Below are 15,962 nucleotides of genomic sequence, written 5' to 3'. Positions count from 1 at the left end.
GTTGTTTATTGACTGCAAATGTTGTTTGTGTGATATATGGGATTGATAGATATCTGAATGAAGACCTTTTAAATTCTGTAATCTTTTTAATTGCAAGGACACTCGTCACTCCTAGAAAGTGTTGGGGAGCCAGCAAGGTCTCCCCTTTTAATAAAGGATGATAACAGCAAACAAAAAGAACACTTGATGATGTATCAATAGTTAGAAATTGCAGCACACTTAAAAAGAGGTAGTAGTCTTCTCATAACAGAAGTCAAATGGGTTAACTTTGGGAGCTCTGGGTTGATCGCAACATGGATTTTTATAGCTCCCCAGTCATTAGGGAAATAGTCAATTGCCATCGGTGGGCGTCTTCTTGCTGCTATGATTGTCAGAAGAGACAAAAATATTAGTGACAGCTCCACCTCTCGCCCCGAGGCAGTATCACCTGCCTCTGATAAACCCGGAGGATGATCCTCTGACAGGCATGTGTGACACAGTGAAACTAAATACTTGTACAACCTAATTTGAAATGCATAAATTAGGAAATTGGTCAACTACTATTAACTAGGTTCAATTGAAATTGTACTAAAAAAAAAAGTTGTAAAGTAACTGAAATTTGACATTTTGAACATTTGTTCTGAAACATCATTTCACCACCGGCTAATCTAGGTAAACAAAACAGAATGTTTCAAGTAATCTGTATTTGATTAATCTAACATATCGCTCCAGTGTTTTAAATCAAAAAATGTGAATTACACAGGTGGTTCGCTTCCCGGGTCCTCCCTGCATGGAGTTTGCATGTTCTCCCCGTGTCTGCGTGGGTTTCCTCTGGGTACTCCGGTTTCCTCCCACAGTCCAAAGACATGCAGGTTAGGTGCATTGGCGGTTCTAAATTATCCCTAGTGTGTGCTTGGTGTGTGTGTGTGTGCGTGTGTGTGTGTGTGTGTGTGCGTGTGTGTGTGAGTGTGTGCCCTGCGGTGGGCTGGCACCCTGCCCAGGGTTTGTTTCCTCCCTTGCGCCCTGTGTTGGCTGTGACCCTGTAGTTAGGATATGGCGGGTTGGATAATGGATGGATGGATGAATTACACATGAAGTAAAGATGTCGCTTCTAAAAATGTGATAGTTTTGTAAAGTACCACTGTATCTCCTCATTTTTGGGGCAGGAGAAAATGCCAACTGCATGGGTCATTAACAAGAAAGTTTACCAAAACAGCCCAATAAAGCATAAACATGTAAAGTTAATTTAATAATAAATTGACTAGCTCAAATATAATCAAACTCAATGTAATTAAAATTAAATAATCATCTTTAACATTAAATAATCATCTTTAACCTTTGATCCATTATTCATGTTTATTGTGTCCATGCATTCTGTACAGAACATAATATCACTATTCACTCAATGTTCAATGCATGATGTTAGAGAGTTTTTGAAATGGAAAACCAAGTATAGTATAGAGCACTTTTTAAAAGCAAGATGTGAACGTAAATGGCATCGAACAATTCATAGATAGTAGTGGACAATAGAGAATGATATTTCCCCAGTTTTAATGTTTGACAATTTGGGATATACATATTTTGACTTTGACTGTAATAAATCATTGAAACCTAAAGATAAAGTCATGTAGTTATTTTTTTTGCTACATGATATACATCTCAGAGTTGGAGGATTATTATTATTGTTATTGTTGTTGACATTGTTGTTTTATGAAAAAAGATACTACAAATACAGGTTACAAACAATAAATTTACACAAATTACATTAATGTTGTTGACATTCAATGAACACAAATATTACCTATAAAATAAAAAAAAATAAAAAATAACCCACAATACGTTTGGACAAAAATCAAAACCTCGGCTCCACTATGATTCAAAAACCATCCTTTCAGATGTATTGGATTTTTTTAATGCTTTGTTTAAATAAAAACATCATTGCAGTCCTTTCCTGCATAATCTTTTAATTCCAATGGTCAAGCTTTGAACTCAAGTGAAAACTGTTGTCATGGGTATTATTAGTGTAATTGTTATTACGTTTTTGTGGGACTGGTGATCGTGTTTTTTTTACACAGGTTTGCCGCTCATTGAGGGTGTTCAAATATGAAGAATCCATATTTGAAGTCAGTTTTGAGATTCATCTCTTATTTAAAATTATGGAACTTATTCTGTTCTGTTCTTAAAGGGCGTGGTCTCTAAGGTTGCAATTTCTAATATCATTAATGGGACAATTTAAATGGTTGGATGTGACAACTTTTCCCTATCTGAGAAAATAGGGATGTGTGAATAACACAACTCTTTGCTACAATATTCTTTGTTTCTTTGTTCTTATTCATCTCTTATTCTGGTCCTTCTCATTTAATTGTAGTATAGGGATACTGAATGCAGCCAAATTAAATTATTATAATACACATAGTAGTACATACATTTTTTGCCTCCCTTCCAATGTTTATGACATATGGACACTCATGATTATCAGGAATTGTAAACATTAGTGCAAATAAATTATCTCTCTATTATAAAAAAAATCCTGGGAGAGAAAGACTAGGGAGACGAGTCGTGATCTTCACATGAAGATCACAGAAGACACTTAAAATACCCGCAAGACAAAAGAGATTGGCCCGGAGAGTCTTGCGGGGTCCTTAAACATGAGACTTTGTGCAAAGAGATTGACTCAGGACCATCTCGCGGGGACGGAGAACATGAGATTCTTTCAAGACATGCCCTACTTACAACCAATATCAAATAAGACCACGGGCAGCAAAACATTCAGTCGTGTAAAGGATTTGAGCACACACAGATCCAGGGCTCTCAGCACATATAAAGCGTATAAGGAAAATACATTATAGATGAAATGTCGACGACTAAGCGAAGAAAAAAGAGCAGCGCGGAGAAAAGAGACTCAAAAGCGTTGGAGAGAAAAAAAGGCAAAAAAGAAAAAGAATAATCTAGGTGCAAATTCAGAAAATAAGGAAAGTAATAATCAGCCCAGAACAAGTGGAATTGAAAAAAGCATGTCCAATTGGGCTCAGAATTAAAAGACAAAGAGTAAAAGACAAAGTAGAACCTCATAAAGACATTCAAAGATGTTGGCGCTATACACCTGTAGAGCAGGTTAGAGATTACGAAAGCAGTAGAATTCAAAAGACTCAAAAAACGGCATGATACAAATGCAGAAGAATATGAAAGCAGGAAAATTAGAAAGTATCAAAAAAAAGAAGGCAAAAATCACAGTAGCGTAACAAATGGAAATTATTACTCGAAAAAAGGGAAAATAATCACTACGGACCAGGTGTCATTGAAAAAAAAGCAGGACAAAGCGAGGAATGGAGATATATGGACATAGGTGATATGTCAGAAGTATGTAAATATTGTAAGACTTTGAAGTTTAAGTCAGAGTATTTCAAAAACGGGGTTTACCTCACATGCATTTATTGGTTGCTTTGCAAAAAAAATTATTAACTGCTGATGATGCAGATCGCTTTGTCTGTGCTGAAATTCCAAACAGAGACACCTATCCTGAATTATGGTACAAAGTCATTAAACACATGGCTCACGGACCTCATTTAAAAGATTCAGCATGTTGGGACTCGAAAGATTCTAAAAATTGTTTTTAATGAAGTTCTGAAATAAAAGTGAAACTAATGAAATAGCAACAATTCAAAGAAAAAAAAATCTTAAAAAAAGTGTATATCTGGAAAACCAAACATGGGGGTTGGCAAAGCCCCCTAGTATTTATAAATAAACATCACATGCAAATAAATTATAAATATGTATATAAGCTAATAAAACAATAGGTGGTACACATTTCATTTTTAGAACCTAATGATAAAACATAGCAAAAGAAAAATAAAATAACCATTTTACTTTAATTTTTATAGCAATCCATAGCAGTAAGAAAATTAGTTTATTAAAATTACATCAATTGACAGATAGATCTGTCTATCTAATTAAATGTGGGTGTTTGTTAAGTTTTCGGAATATCTCACAATTTACATACATGCGTTTATCTTTTGCTTTTATGTTTCTGTGTAAACAGCAGTACTGACCTTTGTGTTTTCATATGCAGTTCTCCCAAAGTATGAAGTTGTGATTAAACTACCAGAAACTGTGACCATTAATGACACAGAAGTCAAGGTTCAGGTCTGTGGAAAGTAAGTAAAACACAAGTGAAAATCAAACTTTCCTTTAGTTTTTTCAGTAAATATCGGAGCAATAGTAGCTCACAAGGTGTAGACAGCAATGAAGTCTTTCTAAATGTTTAGATGGGATATTAAAGGCCAGTAAAGCCAATTCATATTTGATGGCTTCAGTAAGCTTGCAAGATATCTTTTGGCCTTGTTTGATATCTTTAATGTTGATGATAATGGATAAATAATCCAAATGTTCTTCAGGAGCTTTACTTTTTCTTCTTCAGGTACACATATGGAAAACCAGTTGTAGGCAGTGTGAAACTCAGGTTTTGCCGAAAAACTTTCCATTATTTGTTTTCCACAGGAAAAAAAAATGATATTTGTCAAAGGTTCATAACAATGGTGAGTAAAACATATGATATTTGAATTTTGGTCTTGGACAGTAAAAATCATATCTGAGCCATACTGCACTTAATTTTCTATAATCATCATCCTGTATCTGCTTGTGAAAGTAATCTGTTACCAGCCATTTACTTTATTACATACTCATTTTTACATTGTCATCATGTGCATGTTAAATGAAATTTTATGAGTCTTCTAAATGGACTAATCAATACAGTATATGTCTCTGTCTATCCTCCCTTTCTATGTTTGCCTTGTGTTTAATATAATGAAACATTTCTTAGTAGTAAGGAATTATAATAAAGTGCTCTTTTAAGTCTCTGTGAAAAGTTTAGTAAATAGTCAGTATTACTTATGTAAAAAGTATGCACTCTCAGTAACAAAGTTTAAGGTCATCCTTCATTCTCAACTTTCAGCTGTTGAGTAGCTGCTTACTGTATCCTTCCCCTTTTTTATGATCTCACCCAGATATCTTCTGGCAAAATTAAATGGATGTGTTTGAGAAGATGTACTGTATTTATGTTCAATTTTTTTCTTCCATCTCTCCTTATATTCTCCACTAGTTATGAGCGAACTCTGCAGTGTTTGCTTCGCCTTGAATTTGGAGTAATCATGAAAGTTTTTGCGAATTTTGTTGAACCCAGCAAAATGCATTGAAGTCAATGGGTACTAATAAACCAAACTAGATTTGATTGGATTATAATGGTGCAATCATGTTTAAAATGTCCCAAGGGCTAGGGAAACATCTACCAATTATTCTAGACTTGTTATTGTGGCCAAAAAGGAGACCTCAGCTCTGTGGCAGCAGTACAAACCATTGTACCATCGTGCCTCTGTGAGATCAAATAAGAAAGAATAAAGTCAGAGATGCACAAACATATATCTCATCAAAACAAAGCAGAAATGCCGAAATCATAGTCAACAATAAGAAAATATATGAAGGTTGTTTTATGTTGATGTATGTGAGAAACTATTGCTTTTTGTGCTTTTCAGAAAACTGAGTTTTTTGGAAAAATATTCAGCCCTCTCAGGTCTTTTCAAGGTTTGTTTGTTTGTTTTCATTCTCTAATCTTGAATGCATAGGGCACACGCCTTCTTATCTTATATTGACGTGGAACTCAAAGTTCGACTTGTACAGATAACTCATTATTTATGCTGTATGTGTTTCATAAAAATAAAATCTGTGAAGCTGCTTTATTTACTTATCTATTATGCTCCTTAAATTGAGTTCACCTATTATAAACAGTATTAATGTACCTTTACAGCTTTACATTTTATGTCATTTGCTTTTATGGAAAATGTAATAAACTGGTATGAATATTGATGCTATAGTAGTTTACCAGTTGCCTTAGCACCTTTGGTTTCCATAATATCTGAATGTTCTGTTTATATCTGCGTGAGTTTTCTCTGCTAACCAGAGTTTCTTCCAGTGTTCAACTCTGTGTTAGCTAGCAGGCTAGTGATACTAACTATGACCGTGATCATGTGCTCTTCATAGTGTCAACCATTGCACGACCGTGCCTCCAAGAGATCAAAGAAGAAAGAACATAGTGAGAGATGTGCAAGCCTTGTAACGAGTCTGGAATGCAAATGATCAGCATTATATACTCGGAGTGCAGTCCCATCCAATGTCGGCTGTTACAACTCTGGGGGATGTTGCATTTGCCTTGTAAAGCATTATGGGACACTGAAAAAAACTGTTCTCCTAAACCTTGCTGAATTATCAGTAAATAATTTGACAAACAAAATGCAAACGCAGAAAATTTGTTGTGAATAAAGCTTTGGTGAAATTCGCTGATCAACACTATTCCCTAAACTGTTTAAACTCCTAACCTCCTTAGTTGTGTACTTTTGTCTTACAACTGAAACAAAAGCAATCTTGTGCATTTGCTTGATAATATTACCTAGAACATTATGTTGATGTGTAATATTTCATAAAGTTTAGTATGATTAGGCAACCTATGGATTAGAACAGTTTACGCGAGAACAGGTCATTCTGTCCAACAAACCTCGCCAGTCCTATTAACATATTCCAAAAATTCATCAGTTCTACTTTTGAAGGTTCCTAAAGTCCTACTGTCTACTATAGTACTTGGTAACTTATTCCATATGTGTATAGTTCTCTGTGTGCAGAAAAAATCCTAATGTTTGTGTGAAATTTGTACTTAACACGTTTCCAACTGTGTCCCTGTGTTCTTGGTGAACTCATTTTAAAGTAACAGTCTTGATTCACTGTAATAATTTCCTTCGAAATTTTCCATCCATCCATCCATTTTCCAACCCGCTGAATCCGAACACAGGGTCACGGGGGTCTGCTGGAGCCAATCCCAGCCAACACAGGGCACAAAGCAGGAACCAATCCCGGGCAGGGTGCCAACCCAACGCAGGACACACACAAACACACCAAGCACACACTAGGGTCAATTTAGAATTGCCAATCCACCTAACCTGCATGTCTTTGGACTGTGGGAGGAAACCCACGTAGACACGGGGAGAACATGCAAACTCCACGCAGGGAGGACCCGAGAAGCGAACTCAGGTCACCAGATCTCCCAACTGCGAGGCAGCAGCGCTACCCACTGCGCCACTGTGCCCCTTCAAAATTTTAAACACTTCAATCATGTATCCTCTTCATCTTGTTTAGCTTAAATCGAAAAGGCTCAGCTCTTTTAAACCTTTCTTATAATTCACCCCCTGCAGCCCTGAAATCAGCCTAGTCACTCCTTTCTGGACTTTTTCTAGCACTGCTATGTCCTTTTAGTAGTCTTGAGAGTAAAACTGTACACAGTCCTCCAGATGAGGTCTAACTAGTTGTTAAAAAGCTTGAGCATAACCTCCTTGGACTTGTACTCTACACATCATCCTATATAACCTAACATTCTGTTAGGCTTCTTAATGGCTTCTGAACACGGTCTGGAAGTTGATAGTGACGAGTCCCTTATGACTTCTCATAAGGTGTAGTTTCAATTTTCATACCTCCCATTGTGTATTCAAATCTAACATTTTTACTTCATATGTGTAATACTTTACATTTACTTACATTAAATTCCATCTGTCCAAGCTTCTATGCAGCCCAAGTCCCACTGTAATGATTAAATGGATTTTAGATTATCTGCAAATCCTCCTAGCTTGGTATCATTGTTATTATTATACTGTGACATGTGAATCACTGTCTTGCACCCCAAAACATGAGGCTGAGTCTCAGTACTTTAGCAAAACCAGCTTTATTCAGCCTGCAACAGGAACAAAACGGTTATTTATTGTAGCGGGAGCTACCACTCTCCTATACACAGACAAAGCAGACAGGCAGAGTCGTGGCCAAGTAATACTGTTCCCTGTATTTGTAATAATAATAGTAATGTTCCTAGCATCATTCATCAACAACAGTCGCTTATAGCACGACCACGATTGGCTCAGAGTTACTTCTGTGGCGTTCTGCTGCAGCCCTGTGAGTCTATGGTTGCCCCAGCAACAGACAAGCAATCTTCTATATACATGGTAATCGCGCTTTGGAATGCACTTCAGCGTGTTGTCCCATTTTGGGTTCCCAAAAGAGTACAGAAACCTCACAATATGTTTACAAACCAGTTATAATAATATTGTTACTATTATATTGTTATAATTATGCAGTATGAAATGTAGTCACCATACGCCACCTGAGCCCCAGCACAGATCCTGTTCAGGGTGTCTTTTGTGTGGATTTTGCATGGTTCATATCCTTATTCTCATGAGAGTTTGTCTACTAATGCTGTCCAAAGGTATGTTATTAAAGTAACTGATCAACCTAAATTAGTTTGGTCAAGGAAGTGTTCCATATCAGGCTGGCAGTGTGGTATAGTGTATAAGGCACTTGATAATAAACCACAATTTGCATCTCAAAATCAATCTGTGCTCCCACTGTAAAAAAAAAAAAATAGAAATAGAAAAACTTTATATGTGTACTTATAAAGGATATCGGGGTAGTGATGGATTATACAAAAGCAGTGTAAAATAAAATTACTGTATTTTGTATTTTACTTAACATAAAATGGAGTATTTTTAGAAGATGATTCCATTCATCGCTGTTATTTCTGATGAAACACACTCTGATGAAAAAGCAAGCTTAGAAAATAGATAAATGATTAAAACAAAGTGAATATGTTGATGTATTGCATTGATGTTTATTTTATAATTTAAAATGCTAAGAAACCATACAATTCTTTTCCTGTTTAGACTGACAAGTCTGGCTGTGCAACGCAAGTTGTGGAGCTTGAAGAATATGCATTGAATTCTACAGGATATGAAAGCTCCTTTATAGCAGATGCTGAGTTGACTGAAGTAGGGACAGGTACTTATCTAACTTTTTTATTTAATTTGTTTGTAACAAAACACCAGCACTAGTGTGTTTTACATTAAACATTCTTTTACAATCTGAGCCACAGAACTTGAGTAATGTCCTGTCAAGGTTTTTTTACACAGGATGGCATGTTCAATGTTTTACTCACCTTTTGTTCTTTTACTTGATCTATAAAGTCTTAGTCTCTGGAACAAAAGTATATGTTCCTGGAAAAACATATTTATACATGTCTTTTTTTTGCTTTTTTGTATATCAGATATGGAAACAGATGTTGCAGAACAGTCTTGTTTTCTTTCAGTCCTTCTGACATTCAAATTTTCAAGTGAGATTTACAATATTTTATTCAAGATGCACCCGTGTTGTACTTCATATATTCCATTTCTTCAAGCAACAGATACTGAGTAGATCTATCCTGATAATAATGCAAATATGTGGGCATTTTACTTTAAGTGTAGCAGAAAGTTAAAGAAAAATAATGGCTGACTAGTGAAATAATCTGTCTTTGATTAATTTCTTTTAAAAAATAGTTAGTCAGACTGCTTTTGCTTTACATCAATTCCACTTTCTTTCTACCCAATCCAGTGCACTTTCACACATCCAATCAAAATAAATACATAAATAAATAAGTTCAGGATCTTCAATGTCACTGCCTTCTGTTCATTTTTTATTTATTAATTTTATTAATGGAACTTGTACCATGACAAATTAGCCAAGTTTAAAACAACAATCAAACACATCATTTATTATTTCACTCCAACTGGTGTGTAAACTCAATGAACAAAATCGTACAATATGTTGTTGCCCTATGGCGTAGCATTGAATTGTGCAGATTGTGCAAAGCACACGGGCCCATGAGCTTTGGGGGTCCACTCGATCACTTGCACAGTTCATTGCATTAATAATTCATAGTTTCAGTGACATGTTTGCACCATCACCAGGCAAGTCCAATCTAATCCATAATGATATTACGTATTTCAGCAGGCCTACAGTTTACACAAATTTATACTTTGGTAGTTTGGTGGCCCTGACCCTAATCGGAGGTACAGCATGGCCTAGTCCACCTTACAGAGAAGTGCACAATCCCAAATTCAGCGACCTTTGGCGCGCCATAGCGGATGTGAACAAAAGTTTTGAAGGACATGAATAATGTAAATAAATATTTTTACTGTAAATAATTGTTACTTTTGTACTTTGTTTTGATGTCAATGGTTTTCGAAGTTTGAACTTGTAAACGATAAATCATAGCGAGTCTGTTGTTAAGTTGTGGTTCCTGTTAGTCGGCATGTGCCGAATATTTGAATAATTTAGTGTTTTTTTTATATTTTCACCATACAATGCCATGTCGGCCAGTGGCAGCGGATCTGGGAAACATTATAAGAGTGGTGCTTCTAAATGTAAGGAATTCCTGCAACAGCAATTGAAAAACGTTACGCTTACCAAGATTTCTACTTTTCTCAATACTAAGCAAGGGCCAGCGGTAAGAACTGAGAATACTGATGCTGGCGAATCAACGCAAAAGCAGGAAGCAGATTATGCAGACACTGCAGTGAGTGAACAACCTAGTCTAAAAGCAGTGATACAACGGCTTCAAATTACGTGCTATCTGCTGAAACCGTTCAAACCGGAGAAACTACTGACGACAAACAAGCAATATAGTACATGTGACAAAGCAATTTCCTATGTGACAAGGCATATTTCTTGAAACCATTGACACTTGATGATAAATAATTTGTGATCTCAGTAGCTCCATGTCAGTGATCTGAACTATTTACGCGCAATCCAAGTCAAAAAGGCTGGTGCTTCTCCGACTCTTATTATACTAAAGTCAACCAAGCATCAGAAAACTGTCATTACCTTATTAAAAATTACCTCAGAAGCACCATGTTGCAAGATAGACTTAGGCTTATACTTCACGTGATGCGACGCATGCTGCAGTAGACGCTCCTGCTCCTGCTACGCAAGCATTTTATTGTTTTTACTTGCGCGCGTACTTTACATGAATCTGGAGGAATTCAGCAGGTGGCAGTGCGAGATATTATCACGGTGAGAACAGGTTCGGCTTCTCTGTGTTGTGAATTGCCTGGAATACCCATTAAATTCCGATGACACCTTACCGCAATATCTCTAAAAAGGATGTTTAATGATTTAATCCATCTATCCAGGGATGTGTCCATTCCAGCAAGCATTGGGTACAAGGCAGAAAGAATCCCTGTACAGGGCCTCAGCTCATCGCAAGGTGAATACAAGCACACACATACACTGGAGTCATTTTAGCGGCACCAAACCCCAAATCTGCATATCTTTGGGAGGAAAACGGAGCACAATGTGGAATCCAAGCAGGGAATACCAGCAACATGACTCCCTGCAAGACAGCAGTGCTACCGCTCCACCACCGTGTCACCCCCATGTGTGAAATTATTAACAGTATTCATTATTTAAACAAAATTAACAATTTATGTGTAAAATGTAATATACATACTTTAATACATTTCATCACTCTGGAGCCAGGCCTGGAGGTGGGGCTTGATGGCGAGCGCCTGGTGGCCGGGCCTGCACCCATGGGGCTCGGCTGGGCACAGCCCGAAGAGGCAACGTGGGTCCCCTTTCCCATGGGCTCACCACCTATGGGAGGGGCCAAGTAGGTCGGGTGCAGTGTGAGTTGGGTGGTGGCCGAAGGCGGGGACCTTGGCAGTCCGATGCTCGGCTACAGAAGCTGGCTCTTGGGACGTGGAATGTCACCTCTCTGAAGGGGAAGGAGCCTGAGCTAGTGTGCGAAGTTGAGAGGTTCCGGCTAGATATAGTCGGGCTCACCTCGACGCACAGCTTGGACTCTGGAACCAATCTCCTTGAGAGGGGCTGGACTCTGTACCACTCTGGAGTTGCCCCCGGTGAGAGGCGCCGAGCGGGTGTGGGTATACTTATCGCCCCCCGACTTGGAGCCTGTACATTGGGGTTTACCCCGGTGGACGAGAGGGTAGCCTCCCTTCGCCTTCGGGTGGGGGGATGGGTCCTAACTGCTGTTTGTGCGTATGCACCGAACAGCAGTTCAGAGTACCCACCCTTTTTGGAGTCCCTGGAGGAGGTGCTAGAGGGCATACCTTCTGGGGACTCCCTCGTTCTGCTGGGAGACTTCAATGCTCACGTGGGCAATGACAGTGAGACCTGGAAGGGCGTGATTGGGAGGAATGGCCCCCCCGATCTGAACCCGAGCGGTGTTTTGTTATTGGACTTCTGTGCTCGTCACGGATTGTCCATAACGAACACCATGTTCAAGCATAGGGGTGTTCATATGTGCACTTGGCACCAGGACACCCTAGGCCTCAGTTCGATGATCGACTTTGTGGTCGTGTCGTCGGACTTGCGGCCACATGTCTTGGACACTCGGGTGAAGAGAGGGGCGGAGCTGTCAACTGATCACCAGCTGGTGGTGAGTTGGCTTCGATGGTGGGGGAGGATGCCGGTCAGGCCTGGTAGGCCCAAACGTGTTGTGTGGGTCTGCTGGGAATGTCTGACAGAGCCCCCTGTCAGAAGTAGCTTCAACTCCCACCTCCGGCAGAACTTCGACCACATCCCGAGGGAGGTGGGGGACATTGAGTCCGAGTGGGCCATGTTCCGTGCCTCTATTGTTGAGGCAGCTGACCGGAGCTGTGGCCGTAAGGTGGTCGGTGCCTGTCGTGGCGGCAATCCCCGAACCTGTTGGTGGACACCAGCGGTGAAGGATGTCGTCAAGCTGAAGAAGGAGTCCTACCAGTCTTTTTTGTCCTGTGGGACCCTGGAGGCAGCTGATAGGTACCGGCAGGCCAATCGGAATGCGGCTTTGGTGGTTGCTGAGGCAAAAACTCGGGCGTGGGAGGAGTTTGGGGGGCCATGGAGAACGACTTTCGGACGGCTTCGAGGAGATTCTGGTCCACCATCCGGCGTCTCAGGAAGGGGAAGCAGTGCAGTGTCAACACTGTATATGGTGGGGATGGTGCGCTGCTGACCTCGACTCGGGACGTTGTGGGTCGGTGGGGGGAGTACTTCGAAGACCTCCTCAATCCCATTAACATGCCTTCCAATGAGGAAGCAGAGCCTGGGGACTCAGAGGTGGGCTCCCCCATCTCTGGGACTGAGGTCACCGAGGTGGTCAAAAAACTCCTTGGTGGCAGGGCCCCGGGGGTGGATGAGACACGCCCGGAGTTCCTCAAGGCTCTGGATGTTGTAGGGCTGTCTTGGTTGACACGTCTCTGCAACATCGCATGGACATCAGGGACAGGGCCTCTGGATTGGCAGACCGGGGTGGTGGTCCCCCTCTTTAAGAAAGGGGATCGGAGGGTGTGTTCCAACTACAGAGGGATCACACTCCTCAGCCTCCCTGGAAAAGTCTATTCAGGGGTCCTGGAGAGGAGGGTCCGTCGGATAGTCGAGCCTCGGATTCAGGAGGAACAGTGTGGTTTTCATCCTGGTCACAGAACAGTGGACCAGCTCTATACCCTTAGCAGGGTCCTGGAGGGTGCATGGGAGTTTGCCCAACCAGTCTACATGTGTTTTGTGGACTTGGAAAAGGCATTCGACCGTGTCCCTCGGGGAATCCTGTGGGGGGTACTCCGAGAGTATGGGGTACCGGCCCCCCTGATAAGGGCTGTTCAGTCCCTGTACAATCGGTGCCAGAGCTTGGTCCGCATTGCCGGCAGTAAGTTGAACCCATTTCCAGTGAGAGTTGGACTCCGCCAGGGCTGCCCTTTGTCACCGATTCTGTTCATAACTTTTATGGACAGAATTTCTAGGCGCAGCCAGGGCGTTGAGGGGGTCTGGTTTGGTGGGCATTGGGTCACTGCTTTTTGCAGATGATGTTGTCCTGTTTGCTTCATCAGGCGTGATCTTCAGCTCTCTCTGGATCGGTTCGCAGCCGAGTGTGAAGCGGCTGGGATGAGAATCAGCACCTCCAAATCCGAGACCATGGTCCTCAGCCGGAAAAGGGTGGAGTGCCCTCTCAAGGTTAGTAGCGAGATCCTGCCCCAAGTGGAGGAGTTCAAGTATCTCGGGGTCTTGTTCACGAGTGAGGGAAGAATGGAGCGTGAGATCGACAGGCGGATCGGTGCGGCATCCACAGTAATGCAGGCGCTGCATCGGTCTGTTGTGGTGAAAAAGGAGCTGAGCCACAAGGCGAAGCGCTCAATTTACCAGTCGATCTATGTTCCTACCCTCACCTATGGTCATGAGCTATGGGTAGTGACTGAAAGAACGAGATCGCAAATACAAGCGGCTGAAATGAGTTTCCTCCGCAGGGTGTCTGGGCTTTCCCTTAAAGATAGGGTGAGAAGCTCAGTCATCCGGGAGGGGCTCAGAGTAGAGCCGCTGCTCCTCCGCATCGAGAGGAGTCAGATGAGGTGGCTCGGGCATCTGATCAGGATGCCTCTTGGATGCCTCCCTGGTGGGGTGTTCCGGGCATGTCTAACCGGGAGGAGGCCCCGGGGAAGACCCAGGACACGCTGGAGGGACTATGTCTCTCGACTGGCCTGGGAACGCCTCGGGATTCTCCCGGAAGAGCTAGAAGAAGTGGCCGGGGAGAGGGAAGTCTGGGCATCTCTGCTCAAGCTGCTGCCCCCGCGACCCGACCTCGGATAAGCGGGAGACAATGGATGGATGGATGAAAATGATATCAAGTATAAATCTAAAGATTCTAAATTTGCAGAGAGTTGGAATATCATACATTTAATGTGTTCTCACAGGTGGCGCAGTGGTAGTGCTGCTGCTTTGCAATAAGGAGACTGTGGAAAATTGTGGGTTCGCTTCCCGTTTCCTCCCTGTGTGGATAGCGCTTTGATTACTGAGAAAAGTGCTATATAAATGTAATGAATTATTATTATTATTATTGTTCTGTGTGGTGATCTATTGCTGCTTGCCGCTGCTGTCAGGTCCAAGAAGATCATAGCATTTAAAAACTAGGATGACGTTTACGATGGCCTGCTTTAATGATAAAGTAAACTATGAGGTTAAAATGGACATTTTGAGATTAAAGCCGAAATTTCTAGTTTAATCATAAAATACACGTTTTTCACCTAATTTTTTTCTCTGTGGCTCAAATACAGCACTGTACACTATGTTGCTGTTGTGAAGTTGCAAAAAAAAAGAAGGCACAAAAGATGTTATGCGAGACTTTTAAAATGTATCATGTCATTACGATCCGGAATATGCGATGCTTGAATATGAAAGCACCACAAATGCATCTGTATGTTGGCATTCTGCTTCACCACATCAAACCATTCATCAAACATCGAAGCGTGCACATCAATCCCGTAGGATCTGCATAGAGGCTTTCTGTCACATGTAGGTATTAAACAGAGACTCTGACGTCACATTCCAACTTTTATCACACTGCGCCCCCCCGACTTTTTGCTGGTACTGTAACTCTTGCACACGTTGCATTAATTTCTGAGGACCTGCGCAGAGGACGTGTCAAATGAAGGCTGGGAACGCGTGGCAGCCATGATGCGTGTGCGTACATGTTCTGAGTGTACAGTATAAACGAGCCCTAAGTGGCTTGGCTGTACTCTCAATCAAAAACACACATGCCAAACAACTTGACATGTCAAACATTGTTGAGACTTTTGCACAACAGAAGGCACGCGATGAAGTATTTTAAGGTACTAGTGATATAAGTAATATGATTTATGACATGCCACTCAGTACAATTTTTGTAAGCTTTAACAGTTTAACATATTTATAATTGGTTTTATTGTGTACCTTAGTATGGCTTACTGTGAGGATTTGTGAGCGTGACCACTTTATGATGTCAATTTTCTCAGAACTTGTGCAAAACAGGTCGATTGTGTAGTAGTATCCTGTCAGCTGGTGTTGTCGTTTTAATTTGGTGTTATTTGAAATTGCTTCATTTTATAGCACAGAACAGTTTCTACTTTCAAGCCTACGTTACATTTTAATCATCTTTCTTCACAAAGTTGTCTTGGAAAAGTAAATAAGTCCACATTTTACATGTATTTATGTACTACTACTACTACCACCTACACCTCTCACATTCCATTCCCACAGTTTATTTTATTTTTGTTAACTTACAGCAGCTGTAATAAACTGATTAAAAAAGTTATTTCAAATTCAATTTAGGGATCTGG

At 40.7% G+C, this 15,962-nt stretch overlaps 1 protein-coding gene across 4 annotated transcripts in view; it reads left to right on the top strand.

Moving 5' to 3' along the window:
* The window catches only part of LOC114658183 (alpha-2-macroglobulin-like protein 1), a 291,504-nt gene that overhangs the window by 198,248 nt on the left and 77,294 nt on the right, over positions 1-15,962 (top strand). For 2 of the 4 annotated variants that reach the window (XM_028810274.2, XM_051932110.1), the window contains exons 7-9: positions 4,049-4,133; positions 4,397-4,514; positions 8,727-8,841. The exons of the other annotated variants lie outside the window; for them this stretch is intronic. In XM_028810274.2, coding sequence (XP_028666107.1) covers positions 4,049-4,133; positions 4,397-4,514; positions 8,727-8,841 — 318 coding nt within the window. The remainder of the gene's footprint in view (positions 1-4,048; positions 4,134-4,396; positions 4,515-8,726; positions 8,842-15,962) is intronic. 4 annotated transcript variants of the gene reach the window in all.

The sequence above is a fragment of the Erpetoichthys calabaricus genome, chromosome 9 (genome assembly GCF_900747795.2).
Source record: "Erpetoichthys calabaricus chromosome 9, fErpCal1.3, whole genome shotgun sequence".
In the NCBI taxonomy this organism is placed as follows: Eukaryota; Metazoa; Chordata; class Cladistia; order Polypteriformes; family Polypteridae; genus Erpetoichthys; species Erpetoichthys calabaricus.
Note: the sequence above shows the minus strand (reverse complement) of the source record. Positions and strands in the feature narration are given on the sequence as shown.